Genomic DNA, 15,323 nt, shown 5'->3' with positions numbered 1-15,323 from the left:
TTTGCATTTTCTTAACCCACTAGTAATATTATACAAATTTTATGAGAAATCATTTCAAATTAATATTAATTTTTACTTCCTGAGTTCCACCACCTCTGAAAACATGGTTTAACCACTGATCTATATATATATATATCAGTGGGTTTAACCAAATACAATATCATACAGTCACCCATTCAGAAAGAAACAAGAGAAACGTTTTCGTGTAATGTTTACAAATTTGACTTTTTATTATAATAACAAAACAATTATAACTCTTTGTGGGAAAGAAAAAAAGGTATAAAACTACATATCCCATCAGGCATTGCAAAACCAGGAACCACGCAGCCTTGTTTCTAACCAATCGCGTTCGATGAGCCTCACACTGATGAGCAGTTTTGCGGGAACTTTGGAGAGGAAGAGCTGTTACAACCTGCCACTTACCCACGGAAAGGTTAGTAGAATATTCTCGATCTGATTTGATTAAGCATAATGTTCCTATGCATTTAATAACGCGTTATGAGAACAAATAATCGGCTCTGTTGTGATAAAAAGCCATAATAAGGCAGCTAACCTTGCTAGCATAGCAAGTTGAAATAATTGAGCGGCATTTTACAGTTTCCCCCTCAAATACAACATCAACAACCCAATGTTACTCTCGTTGATTACGTGTGACATTAACCGCATGTTTTATCACTCTTGTTTATGTGATACAAGTAACTTGTATCACATAAACAAACTGAAACCACAGCTCTTAGTGTCTGTGTTGTAAAAGTGAAACAAAAAGCATCATTGGCAGGACTGCAAATTCAGACTGTATCCATATCACAGTGTTATCACTGAGTTTGTCATCAGTTGTAGTGCTTGTGCTAATACATATGTGATTTTTATGTAAACAATAAAATAAAGCCCAGACACTGACCTGTACGACAGGTTTAATGACTTTTATGACACACCCTAGTATTAAATGTTTCTTGTTTGTACGTGTAGTGTAACTTTTAGTAGGCCTCTATCCAAGAAAACACGAATGATATGAAGTGACTGACTACATCTGATAATCAGGTGCAGATTTTTTGTTGAAGTGTAAAACCACATTATACTTTTTGAATTATTTTCATTCCATCCTATTTTTTTTTTCAAGCCAAAAAAGAAGCAATTTAAGGATTTGCACAATTTTAATCAATCATTAACCTAAGCAAATGCGTGGAACTGACAGTTTTTTTCTGATCATAGAAAATATATACATGGCAGAGAATCTCAAAAATGTGATTTCCAGGGCTGCTTAAGTCATAAAAAACAAACAAACAAAGAAAAAAAAAACCTCTAAAATCCTAAAACGTCATGTAAATACACATATAAATAGTTACATTTAGACTATTTAAATAATTTTTTCAGTCATCCTTATTTACAATAAAGTAATATTGCTAACATATTTGTTATGAACAATGTTGTATAAAATTAAAAAATGTCATAAAATCCGTATTATCCAATATCCCTTTAGTCCAATAATAGAACTTGTGTTTCTCTCGTTTAAAAATTATTTAGTAAAATGCCACCAAAGTCCAAGGCAGATGGGCCGAAGAAAGCAAGAGCACCAGCCAAGAGGAAACTGGCTGAAGAATTCCCACCTGGAGAAGTTCTGACGGATAATGCAAAGAAAAAATGGAAGCTTGGATCAGCCGTGGGGCAGGGAGGTTTTGGCCTGCTGTATCTCGGTAAGATTCAAAAAAGCTGTCGGAAATTGTAATGTTCTAATGCTTTATTTTGTTTTATTTATCAGTTGCTCAAATGTGAATTTGTCATACATCTTTTAGCAAATGAAGACTCTTCAGGATCTGTCGGCGCTGATGCACCTTATGTCATTAAAGTGGTAAGGGACTTGTCTAGATTTTGAACTTTTTGAATGTCTGTGATGTTTGGGTGGTCAGCAATGTAATGTCAATCAATGAAAGGCATTTCTGTGACCTTACGTGTCTTACGAATCTCTGTGTGTCTGTGTGTCTGTTTGCATTTTTATTATGAAGAGTTTGGTGCAATATGGACACACGAAACGTTCTGAATTAATAAACTTTTAATAAACTACAGAACAGCGTGAGCTGAAAGGGTCGCGCAGGGCTTATAAACTTTGCGAACGGACACTGCATTAGTGATACAAAACACACACGTCTGTTAAGAGCAATACTTTTAATATAATTATTATAAGGCTGGGCTACTTTAGGTTTTTTTATGGCTGCCGTATTCACAAGTATTTTCCAAGCAAATTAAGTGCAAGCTTTTATCATGTGTAAAATTACTGAAAAGAATGGCAGATAAAAGCAGCGTTTTTTTTTTTTTTTTACACCAACAATATACTTAAGTAATTATTCTTTTAGTAATTACATGATTTTTCAAACCTGATGTGCTGTTGTGGTAGGCCAGTTTCAAATCGCATATTTGGCACACTGCCTTTCTGCCTCACTCAATTTAAAACTCTTCCACACAGTGGAGGTCTTCGGCATGTTTGTCTTCTCTTCCAGATGAAATGAATCATGACGTTCACTCATGGCCGATTCATGTTCAAGCGAATGAGAACCGTTTCGGAGGGGATGCCAGGGGTTAAAAAAAAAAAAAAAGGGATAAAAAAATATATATATATATATATATATATATATATATATATATATATATATATATATATATATATTCAAATCTCAAAATTGAAAGTCGAATACCAACCCACCAAACGAATATTCGAATAATGAAATATTCTGGTCCAGCTCTAATTATTACCTAATAACTTGGGTAAAAGACTAGGACTTGCATTGAAGATGTAGTAAGCAACTGTCCAGCAATGCTCTAGCAACCTTTGCAAGGGAATGTAAACAAATGTTTATATTTTACAAGCAAACTAAATAAAATTTAGTTTGGTGAAATTTAGTTTGGTGAAATGACATTGCATGGAAGTGCATTAATGTATGTGTACTTTCCCTCTGCTCGGCCTTTTAAAATGCATGTGGGTTCACGTTTTTATTTCATTGTAAATGTCAGTTATTTTTGGTGATTATTTTTTACTGTGTCTTGCAGGAGCCCAGTGAAAACGGCCCTCTCTTCTCTGAACTGAAGTTCTACATGCGAGCTGCCAAACCCGATCTAAGTATGCCCTTGTGACTGCAAACACACCTTCATATGCATGAAGAGCCAGACTTAAAAAAGTCGAAGAGCAACTCTTTTAATTAAAGAAAGTTCTGAGCTCACCATTGAGGGCCTTATAGAGACAGACGAACCACAACTCTCTGCCTTTGGTGGCTCTTATGGCTGCCCCAAGGCCACAGCATTGCGCTTTATTTAATAACAATCCAAATGTCAGTCTCCCTTGACAATTAACTGCTATATTACTAAGGGATGCTCATGTTTTATTCATTGGAATATTGTAATGTTGGTAAATATTTGTCCCACCAGCAGATTACCTTGCGGCACACTTGCAGTTTGGTCCCTGAGGAATACTCTTATATTACTTTGAGCATCAACAAGTTTAAAGAATAAAAGTTTTGAATGATTTACCTACTTCATTTATGAATTGATCATTTGATTGCATTTAACGGTTATTGTGATAATCTCACTTAGTCATTTTAGAACTGATTTAGAACACTGTAGTGTCTCTTGATTTCATTTTGAAGTGGAATAGTTATTATGTTGTGAATCCTGTTTGTGATTGAATGTTTTCATGTTTATTCAGTTGGGGCCTGGATGAAGTCAAGGAAAATGGACTATTTGGGAGTTCCAAAATATTGGGGCTCTGGTTTTCATGAAAAAGGTGGTAAGAGGTAGGAGGGAAAAAAAATGTTTTATAAGTATTACATGATAAATAACATGACATCTTGAATGATTTTTGTAGGAAGTTACAGAAGTTTTTTTATATCTTTGATCTTTTGAACATGCAGCAATGTCATTTAAAGTATGATGATTTCACCTAAATCTTCATGACAGGTACAGATTTATGGTCATGGATCGATTTGGAACGGATCTACAGAAGAAGTTTGAGGGAAATGAAAAGAAATTTCCAAGAAAACTGGTTCTTCAGCTGGGACTCAGACTTGTAGGTTTCTCCTAAAAGTATTTTAAAAGTAGCAATCTGAAAAAATTGAATGGTGCACCAGGAAAGGTTTTTTTTTTCTTTAGCTGACCGCTGTGACCGTAGTCTTGTACTTCCCTTTGACAATGCAAATAATTAATGTTACAAATGTCATTGTAGAAATGGCCACTTCACATATGTATATGTCATCCAAAATTCATCTATTTCACAACCAAAATGTGTTATAATAGATGGGCTTACTAAAATAAAGTTAGCAATGCAGGAGGCCACTCTTATTTAGAATAAAATACTAATAATTATTCAACATATAAATACAAATATATTTTATAGCTATAAAATTTAAATTAAGACCTTTTACACATGCATAGAATTTTTCCAAGGACTTTTGTGGCTTTGCAGGCAGTGGGAGAAAATCTTATATTGCTGTATTATTATAAAATCTAATATTCTAACATATCTTTCATCTCTCTAGCTTGACATTCTGGAGTACATCCATGACCATGAATATGTGCATGCAGACATCAAAGCCTCCAACCTCCTTCTGTCTTACACCAACCCCAATCAGGTTTGTTTCAAGCCTTCCACATGTTTAACAGGTCTCTGTTGCCATGGCTGTACGGCTCTAACTTTAAAGACAGAAGGCAGTGTGTGTAGACTGCAGGACAATACAGAGCTCCTGCTTTTAATTGGAGTACCAGTGATTTGCAATGTAAGAAACTACTTGTCTTATTTTTTTTTCCATCTGTTAATGAGATTTGGGTGGAGAAAAAAAGCAAAACAATTTAAGCCTTTAATGCGGCTCATAAACTGGAGAGATTAGAGACAGTATTGAAGCTGTCTCTAGCAAATAAGGTTTGGGGGCTGGGCAGGGGCAAATATTTAATTTGAAGATTAATAATGTATCAGTGGTGTATTATTAAGCTGCTATTTTTAAAGTCACAATTTAAAACTCGGCCTCTTGGGATTAGTCGCTGCTTACTTGGTGACTCTGAGCATCCTTTTTTGAAATTGCACGGGTGTTCTTTTTGCCTCTGAATACATGCATGTCTGTGTTTTATAAATGTGTGTGTAAAATGCACTGGGTGTTGACTAAATTACAGAAATGCTTAAAGGGGTCATATGATGTTGCTAAAAAGAACATTGTTTTGTGTATTTGGTGTAATGCAATGTTTAAGCGGTTTAAGGTTATAAAAACACATTGATTTCCACATACTGTACATTATTGTTTTTCCCCTCTGCCCTGCCTTTCTGAAACACGTTGATTTTTACAAAGCTCATCGTTCTGAAAAGCATGGTGTGCTCTGATTGGCCAGCTATCCAGTGCGTTGTGATTGGCCAAATACCTCAAACGTGTGAAAAGTTACGCCGCTTACCATATTTGAAAACACACAGCATCTCCACGACATGGCAACAATACTATAGCGAGAATAAAAGTTACGGCCTCGTTTTTTGCGTATACATTTGGGGGGTGTTATGCAGATCTTCCCACACAGTGACGTAGATTTGTGGGCGCATGTTTTAGGGTTTGTACGGTCATGAAAATCCTGGAAAAGTCACAGAATTTTAAAACAGGAATTTCCAGGACTGGAAAAGTTTTGGAAAAATAAATAAACCCAGAAAGTTTTGGAAAAGTCATGGAAATTTATTTCACAAATCTCTGTATAAAAGAATGTTTAATCAAGTCCTGAATTTCGGTGCGGGATTGCGCATATATTTTGCATAGTTTTACTCGTTCCCACAGCTTTTGGATTTAAAATGAGGGAAATTCCTGCACACATTTATTCAATATAGCATGCAGGTTAGATGAGTAAATAAATCCACACAGACTATCAGATTAAGGGCCTGTCCACACGGAGACGCGTTTAGCTGTATACGCATAAATTTTGTATCATATAGGCGTTTCGTCCACACGGATCCAGCATTTTGGAAGAGTAAAATCGATATTTTTTGAAACCGGGTCCCAGAGTGGATGAATTTGAAAACACCGCCCTTGCGTTTTTGTGTGGACAGCGAATCCATATATTTTCTAAAACAATGACATCATCAGCCCATGTTGCGCCCCTAGTCAGACACACCTACGTCACGTAACAGCAACAAAAACAAACAAACACTGAGCGATTTTTTTTTTTTTTTATTAACTAACATTAACACAGATTAATAAATGTATTGTTCCATGTTCACTTGTATACCGCGCGCAAGGTTTATGCCCATAGTCCAAGTCTTCTTCTCCGTTTTAATGTATCCCTGGCAGAATTACAGCGCCACATACTGGTCTGGCATGTATACTACATCGTTTTGTGGTTTCGTGTGGACGCAGATATTTCTTGAGACAAGGAAAAAAAAAGATCGGATAGGGAAAGCTCTGGCCTCGTGTGGACGTAGCCTAAATCAGTCATTTGAGAACCACGTGAGTGATGCAGCTGTACCGTGTCTTCTCTCTTTCACTCTCAAAGTGACTTCTCATTGGCCCATCTCGCTTGCACTACAAGAGCTGCTCCACACTGCGATACAAGACTTTCGTTCATGTTTTGGGACAGTTGACAGAACTAATCAGGTCACGTTGCATCGTCACAAAAATGCATCATTTGCACTGCTTTTTAAATGCTTTTTGAGGCATTCAGTACTCGCACACTCCAAAGGTGCCTTTGTGAGCTCACGGTGATGCCCAAAGTGCGCGTGCATAAAACAGCTTTGCAGGTATCATATATTGAGTTGTTTTTTGTAGTTCTTTGCATTTAAGTGGCCAAATACACATAAGATGATGTCTAATGGCCGTCCTGGTAAGTATCATTTACATTTAAATTTATGCATTTAGCAGATGCTTTTATCCAAAGCAACTTACAGCGTGTTCAGGCTATACATTTTTTACCAGTGTGTGTGTTCCCTGGGAGTATCCTCATAAACCCAGTTGGTTTTATCTTAAGTGAATGTAAACAGTTGAGAAAGAAAACGCATGTGTATCAGCATATTAGATCCGTGCAGTTGGTCTTAAAGGGACAGCAGCCTAAAGGTGTGCTGTCTGTCATTAATGTTAAACAAAAGTTATAAGTAATGATTTTAATGGTTTCTTTTTTATGTATTAAATTTGTATCTTTATTATGTTTTTGATTTTGTGTTTATTATTTTTTAATATATTTTTGTAAGTTAATTATTTGGTGCAAAACGGTTTCCAAAACAAAATTACAGGTCCGGAGTTGAACTGATAATATTGGTTAACCAAATTACAGTATTTAGTGATGTGATATGTTCTCTGCGTTGGGTAACATATGGCGCAGGTGCAGATTGTACTTATTATTTAAACAAATAAAAATCAAACAAGTAGCATTAATAATCATTTTAGTTAACATTTGCTATGATAAATTTGAACAGATTTTTATTCTTATTGTAAAATAATGGTACATTAGGTCATGAATATTGTCTCAGAAGTCATGGAAATTTACTGTTGAATATGTGTACGAACCTTAATGTTTGAATGAGGCATTTTAGGAAGGTGTAGATGAGTCTTAACTTTCAGAAAGAATATCTCTTTGGGTTTGAGACATGCATTTTTGTGACTTTACAGATATTATATATGCATGAACAGCTTGTAACACTCCAGAGGAAAACATGAAATCACATCATATGACCCCTTTAATATTTTATTATTTTAACTAACAGCAGTATAGAAACTATTTGAAATGTTTGTGTGTGTGATTGGGATTTTTTTTTTTTTTTTTTTAAATATAAATGAGCTAGACTCATCCTTTGTCTCAAGAACACTGAATTCTGAACTGAATGTGAATGAATGGTTCTTTTAACATATTATTCCAAAATAATTAAACTCATAAGTTAGCTGTTTAAATCAGTCTGGCAGATCTTTCACAGAGTAAACTCACAAGTCCATCCAAGTGGTTACTAAATGAACAACTAAAAGTAATTATAACATGATGTTTAGCAAGTCAGATTGTTCATTCTGTAACCACTTGGATGAATTTGTTTCTATTGGAAAATAAGCATGTTTTGTATTTTAAGACTGTAGGGAGGACAGGTTTGTGTTCTTGATAAAATTTTTGCACGTTGGGTGTTGATGCTGGGGGTTTCTAATCAGCAGCCCCAGCTTTGAACACCTCATGACAAAGTTTAGTTAAAATAGTTTTTTTTTTTTTTTTTAGTTTGTGATGTTTGTCACTGTAGGTGAGCTGTTAATCTTTACCGTTGCAAATTGGCCTATGCAGTTATTCCTGAGACACTCTACCTGGACACATCAAATAATTTAGCACTTTTTGGGGAGGTAATAGGTGCACCTGCAATTTGTGCCGTCTGTTTTGGTATCTTTGGAACTCTGTTAACTGGTTCCTGTTGCTTTGAAAACAAAGTGCTAATTGTCAGATCTCTTTTATAAGTGACACATACTGCTAATTGGAAATCAGACTGTTTGCAGCTTCAAATGTGATTTATTTGTAGTAATCTTCAAGTTATGGTAGACTTTATTATCTTGGGTGTTAAATATCTAAATAATTTTTAATTTCCCAGTCACTTTTTCTTTTTTTTTCTATAATTGTTTTACCAGTGCTTTACATTTTTGTTGTATAATAAGCATTTGATTTTTTTCTTTTTTTTAACCCAGGTATATTTAGTGGATTATGGATTGGCCTACAGATATTCTCCAGAAGGAGTGCCAAAGGATTACAAAGAAGACCCAAAGAGGTGTCATGATGGGACCATCGAGTTCACTAGTATTGATGCGCACAAAGGAGTCTGTAAGAAATTGTTATAGTCAGTTCTATTGGTCACTTTTGAAGTTCATACTTTAGGCCAGATAGCACACGTTTAAGTGTTAATTATGTAGAACATCACATTGTGACAGAAAAAGTATGAAGAGAAGTCCTATTTTTAAATGTTGATGTAATGGTACTTTGCATTGAATACTACAAAGGTGGGCTACCCTTTAAAATAGCCTCGGATACATTTACATTACATTTCAGCCCCTTCAAGAAGAGGAGACCTGGAAATTATGGGCTACTGCATGATCCAGTGGCTTTGTGGCCGTCTACCCTGGGAGGACAAACTTCAGGACCCACTGTATGTCAGAGACTCCAAACTCAGGTGATTGTCTTCAACCTCTCTTGTGGCATTTCAGGTTTGAACTAAGATGTAATCTACCTATTTTACCTATCTTTTTTTTTTCCTGCAGAATTATGCTTAATGGGATAATGAATAACTAATATTCATTCATTTAAAAATAAATTCATTTTTTTCCATTAATTTTCAAGCAAATGTCTTTATACAGATAAAAATTATTATATTTAATGAATCATAATTATAATTATGCATTTTTAGATTTTGATTTTTTTAATCAATTTTTAAATCTCCTTCTCCTCAGGTGTAGAGACAATATCGATGAGTTCTTGAAAAGCTGTTTCCCCTCAGAAAATATACCAGGTGAGGCAAAACTGAGCAATCTTTAAGTTCTGTGTGTTCATATATTTAAAAAGGTGAATGCGCTTTGTTTGTAAAATATCAGTTATATAGTTTGTAATACGGTAGGTTAATAGTCTTAAATCTTAGGAAATTTCTTACAACTAAATGGGGTTTAAGCATATTTATTTTTTAACTGTGTCGCGACCGCAGAAGCACCTGTGAATTCTGCAGTATTACTTTTTGTTTGTCTGCCAAGTGGTAATTGGAGTGACGCACTTTCGAGTTCTAATGCGCAAACAAGAGCGCGAGGGCCTCTTCTCTTGATAATGAGTGTGGACCTAGCGATTTAGTCTTAATTAGAGGTAATCTATCAGCTCAGTGTTAATTCCCAGCAACTTCTCACACTTTCTTTAAACTGAAGCATGACCACTTTATATATATATATATATATATATATATATACACATTTACATTTATACATTATATACATTTACATTTATACATTATATACAAATATAAAAAAAAGTGTACATAAGTATCTGCATAAGTATCTGAATATTATCAATGTCACAAATTTACATAAATAGCCAGATAAGGTTATAAATATTACCTAAAAGGATTAAATATTATTATGATATAATACAATTTTGATTCTGAATCTCATTTTTTACCTCATTTTCAGTGTGATCAATGTTTTGGACACACATGTGTGTATATATGCATATACTAATCAACGCGTTGTATCAGATAGCCTGCTCAACCACAAAACAATGAAATAAATAAAAGATGAAGTTTTTAAACAAACTTGTTTTTCACCGTTCTCCGTTGTCGACCTCTGCATTGCCTAGTTTTGCAGTCACTGTGTGGCAGTCTGTACTTTTGCAGAACTTTAGGGCGTTCTTTCTTTGTGTCGTTTAAAAATCAAAGATGTCATTGGCTCCCTTTGCTCACTCGCTGATGTGATGGCAGTTCTTAAGCCCTGTGACAGCCGCACGGCAGACGGCGAGATCCCTCCTCAGGCTGTTGTCTTGTGCGTACACGCCGCATCACAACACCGAGATGATGGGAGGCGGCACTGTTAGCACGGCCATCACGACTAATTCTGTTTGGTGTGACTATTTTAGCAGCCGACAGTAAACAACAGTTTGTGAGTGGAGAAGTATAAGGAACAAAGTGACAAATGTCAGCCCCTCTCCTCTAAACTTAGCCTGAAGGTTAAAGTGTGAGTGCCTGCTGTGAACACACTGCCCTACAGGGACTGTTCTGTCTTTCCCCCACAATGCTAAATGCACAAACATACGTACATGTGCACCTTATTAACGTCGGACTTCTGCATGTTCATTTGAGATGAACTTTGAGACAGAGGATCCAAGAAACCTTCGCTTAATCACACATAAATGCTCTTTGTTTGTTTATTGACCCAGAAGTGTCTTTAACAGTGTGCAGCTGTATTGCCAAGTCTGAAAAATAAATTCATCTGCATTAAGATTGAATTGTTGTGCTTAATGTCATTTTCAATTTCTAGAGGAAATGAAGAAGTTCATGCAAGAGGTCAAGGCTCTCGGATACACAGACAAGCCAAATTACGCAAAATTGCGGGGAATTTTGCTGCAAGGCCTTAAGACCATAGGGGCGACCGACGACAAAAAGCTGGACTTCGGCAAGTCGACCAACGGTGCAGGTCCGCCCTCCGTCAAGGTGAGAGCCACCTTCAGTAGAACATCAAAAAGCCGACCTCTGTCGCACTCCCTCATTCATGGCGCATTGAAAATGCTGCGACAGTCCCTTTTTGAAGCCCGCCGTTTAAAAACGAACCCATTTCAACATCCTATAATTTGTTTACCTGTTGAAAGCAGATTCAAATTTGAAAATGCCCACACACGATCCAAGACTAATTGCTCTGGTTAGTAGGAAATGCTGTCGCGTGCATTGATTTTCAAATACGATTAACGTGTGATGCTTTTAACAAACGTTTCTTGAGCTTATTTGGATTCTTTCTTGCAGTCGACACAGACGTGTCCTCAAAGTATGTTCATGTTAATATTGTTATAAATTAGATATTTATTTTCAGTATTTCTCTCTGCTTTTCTAATGGTGGAATGTCATTTGTCCTTAGCTTATTATCCTATATTGCAGTCAACACCCTCAAGGCGTCATGTGGTATGAGATCTCACTCCTCTGAAATAAAGAGGTTATTAATCACTGATTTGTTTCGTCTGGATTTCAAGTTAAATGATCTTTAGAAGTGAATTCTGCAGTCGTGTTTTTTTTTTTTTTTTTTTATTTTGTGTAAAACAAACTGTCCAAGCCCGCAAAGATGCCCTTGATGGCATATACTTTGGGAAAACGATAGGACTGTGGCTTCATTCATGGGGTCCGGCACAAAGAGCTCTTGGCAACAAAGCCGTCTGCATCTCAGGTTCTCTCCAGCGCCCGGGTGTTTATCCCAGTGGCCCCTCCTCTTCCTCCCACAGACAGGTCCTGAGTGCCTGTGTTTATTCCCTGCTAATGTATCACAAATTTGCTGACATGGTAACCTTGGAGTCGGCGCGGGCCGGCAATCAGCGAGCCGCACTTACGACAGGGGAGGGGATGGACTCTCCTCGCTTCCCACAATGCAGTTTGCATATGGAAGTTGCCACCAGGGAGCTGGCCCATGCCAGCTGAGGGTTACCTGCCCACTGCCGTTATTGTATGTAATTATCGAGCCAATCTGTTCAGCTCAGCAGGGTCTGGATGGTAATCATGAGGCAGCAATTGGCAAAATGGAAGGGAAATGTGAGGGGGTGTGTGTGTGGGGGGGTGGGGGGTGGCGCTAGTAAGGATGATAGTTCAAGTCCGAGAGAGGGGCGAGCATTCATTATGCAGTCTGAGTGAAGAAAAGGGAGAATTTGATTGCTGTCGTTAAGTGCATCTTCTTCATAACCCCTGGTTCGGTTAGTACGATTTCCTTGAATTGAGGACTTGAGCTTCTATGCTAGAATTTTCATTTGAGGAGAAAAAAAACAAGGATTTTTGATTGATGAAATTGTTCAAATAGATTAACTTATTCTAAACTTTATTGCTTGGAATTCTAAGAAAAAATTCCCAACATTAAAATCGTTTCCTGCGCTGAACTGGTCATTTCCAGTGTCAGAATATACTGTCGTTCAAAAAATTAGGGTTGGTAGGATTTTTCATGGTTTTGAATATATGTCTCTTATTGTCTTATTTTCAAGGTGCAGTTATTTGATTAAAAAATACAGTAATATTGGGACTGGCATTGATATGAGCTTATATTACATATATAGTACAGTATATTGTGTATATATGGTAATATTCTATATACGGTACAGTAATATTGTGAAATGTTATTGCGATCCAATTTAAAATACCTCTTTTTAATTTAAAACATTTTAAAATGTAATTAATTCTTGTGATGACGACAGCTGCATTTTCATCAGCCATTACTCCAGTCCTTACATTTCTTATGATCAGTATTTAAAACAAGGATTCTTTGCTGAATAGAAAGTACAAAAGAACAACATTTTTGGTAAATTTATATGCATCCTTGCTAAATATAACTATTATTTCTTTCTTTACAAAAAAAAAAAAAAAAGAATCCTGACCCCAAACTTTTAAACGGTAGTGTACATGTATTGCGTTTGACATTCAAATTATTATATTTGTTCTTGCCGGATTTACTGGATAGCTAAATTGTAATTACGTTTTCTCAAGCGTTCACAACGCTCAAGGCGCACGTAATAGTTTCCATGTGTATACTGAGCAAAAGGTCCCTTCTTAATATTTGATTTGTACTTCCTCCAAGGTTCCTCTAGGCAAGTGAATTGACCACTGCTCTTCCATCTTTTCCATCCCTTTGTTTGTGTCTTTATTTTTGATTGGAAGACTCCCAAGCGAAAGAAGGCAGAGGAAAAAGGCCAGTCTGCTGATGAAACTGAAGGCGCCCCTGCAAAGAAGAGACGAGCTCCTCAGAAGAAGGGTAAGTCATGTTTATGGACTTTAGGGGTTGACCTGTTCATCTATTATCATCAATATCAGTAATTTTGGGTGTGGTAAATGTTTTAAACTGAGTATGTAACCTGTTTAGATGTGAATGGGGCTAAAAAGACAGCAAGCCTTGCAAAGCGTCCAGCGAAGAAAGAAGCTCAGGCCTCATCTGAGCCAGCGGTGAAGAAAAGCAGAGGAAGGCCTAAGAAGAACTCTTAATCCTCTTCGCCCTCGAGTTCTAGTTGTTTCCTTTTTGTATCTTTTAAATTGCCTGGTCTGTATTTGTTCTCTGTGGTTGCATTTTCTTAAACTTTAGCAGGGTGTTGGGCACACTCTCTTGCAGTGAAATGATAATAAATAAGGGTACAAAAAAAAAAAAAAACCGACAGTGGCTTTGAGTTGTGAGTTATTTTCATTCCTTTGTAATGCCTTGAATAATCAAGCCTATGCGGATGAGGTCCAGGGGGGATTGCTTTGCCCCCGATAAGGAAATCCCTGAAGGAGCTCAGAGTCCCGACTCTTCCCCCGCCACATTTTCCCCTTGTTGTTGTGCTATGAAAGCCGCCGTGCGGCTGGCACTCCGACGTCTGTGGGAGAGGCGAGCTGGTCTTTGATACCTGCATCGAGGCAGGCAAACGTGTGGCAGACGCCACTGAGCTGGGTACGTGCGTTTGGTGAAGGGGGCTCTGTGCCTTTCCGCTCGACTGCCATTTGATCAGATGGAGACAAAAGACTAGTACTTGGGTCCTACTTTCTGTGTCACTTGCGCTTGAGTCTTTCTTAACTTCCTGTTCTCCGCTAGGAAATGGCTTCAAAGAGCTATCATTAAAAGTTAGTTGTGGCTCCACCACTTGTTATGCACTGTAACTTTATCGCTGGTTTTGATAACGCACCAACGGCGTTCGCAGGCGTATTTTTAGGTCCAAATGTCATCTTGAATTGTTAGCTTTGTAATCGCGGTAAAATTGATATGACATTGAGGGGACAGGAATAATTTGATGAGGACAGGTTAGAATACATGAATAATAGATATGGCATGTATACAGGGTCGTGACTGGAAGAGCAGAGATGTTTTCCAAGAGTTTGGGGAAATGCACTTGTAATAGATTGAAACAAACTCAGTCATGTGTATTTTTATTTTATTTTTTTTTGTATCAACACATCTCATGATTTACTCTGATTTTGATTTGATTCTTATTCACATTCTGATTTATTTGGTTGTATTGCAATTAGAATGTCTGTTTTGCTTACAAATTAAATAATCAATCTGTTCAATATTTGTCGTAAATTATACAGCATCAGAAGAGAGCTGTAAATATGTAGCGTTTCAGACTGATGAACCTGAATTTTTGAATTTAATTTATCAATGCTTCAGTGTGATCTGTGAAATTTGATGTGTCCTATCAGTAAAGCCAAACCATTAAAACCTGAGTAAGGGACATTAACTGGAGTTGCCAAACCATTCCAAATTAAACTTAAATTTGTGTAGTTCCCAAAAAACCCAAAGTTTGAACTTTCTTTTAACACTAAGCTTATTGCAGTTGTCCATCATCTTCTGCTCTAGGTCAGATGTAGCAAAAAAAAATAAAATAAAATAACCCAAACCAACCAGGTACACAAAACCCATCGTTGGTGTATTTATACCCAATTTGCCCATTTCAGAGCTCCTCTGAGGCCAATCTCCCACCTTTCACCCTCTCTGGTTTCCTTGCTGAGGGAGACCAGAGCCTGGGTTTCCTTGTTAACTCTAGTTAAGACACTGTTGGCCCAGCAAGAACAGTGAAAGAGGAAGATGTTTCTCCTAATGTTTATTTTCAGAGCGGAGCCGCGTGAGCCCTGAGCTGATGCCAGCATCGATTGTTCCAACAGTGAGGACTAAAGT

The 15,323-nt window shown here is 36.9% G+C and overlaps 2 protein-coding genes across 2 annotated transcripts in view; one reads left to right on the top strand and one right to left on the bottom strand.

Annotated features, from left to right (window-relative positions):
* LOC109100313 (protein phosphatase 1 regulatory subunit 37-like) overlaps window positions 1-15,323 on the bottom strand; it is a 90,460-nt gene that overhangs the window by 39,515 nt on the left and 35,622 nt on the right. The gene's annotated exons all lie outside the window — the stretch shown is intronic.
* LOC109068086 (serine/threonine-protein kinase VRK1) lies at window positions 278-13,824 on the top strand. Its single transcript, XM_042742050.1, has 13 exons — window positions 278-433; window positions 1,525-1,694; window positions 1,794-1,849; window positions 3,043-3,112; window positions 3,695-3,782; window positions 3,946-4,054; window positions 4,524-4,616; window positions 8,658-8,790; window positions 9,016-9,136; window positions 9,414-9,472; window positions 10,977-11,149; window positions 13,340-13,433; window positions 13,542-13,824. Exons 2-13 carry the CDS (start codon window positions 1,529-1,531, stop codon window positions 13,658-13,660), a joined length of 1,281 nt encoding a protein of 426 aa, XP_042597984.1. The 5' UTR covers window positions 278-433; window positions 1,525-1,528; the 3' UTR covers window positions 13,661-13,824.

Source organism: Cyprinus carpio, chromosome B17 (genome assembly GCF_018340385.1).
Source record: "Cyprinus carpio isolate SPL01 chromosome B17, ASM1834038v1, whole genome shotgun sequence".
In the NCBI taxonomy this organism is placed as follows: domain Eukaryota; kingdom Metazoa; phylum Chordata; class Actinopteri; order Cypriniformes; family Cyprinidae; genus Cyprinus; species Cyprinus carpio.
Note: the sequence above shows the minus strand (reverse complement) of the source record. Positions and strands in the feature narration are given on the sequence as shown.

Coding starts and splice junctions, on each gene's coding strand:
- LOC109068086 (XM_042742050.1), top strand. CDS start 1,529: ATGCCACCAAAGTCCAAGGCAGATGGGCCGAAGAAAGCAAGAGCACCA. Junction 3,783..3,945: donor CATGAAAAAGGTGGTAAGAG/GTAGGAGGGAAA, acceptor TCTTCATGACAG/GTACAGATTTATGGTCATGG. Junction 9,473..10,976: donor CCCCTCAGAAAATATACCAG/GTGAGGCAAAAC, acceptor TTCAATTTCTAG/AGGAAATGAAGAAGTTCATG.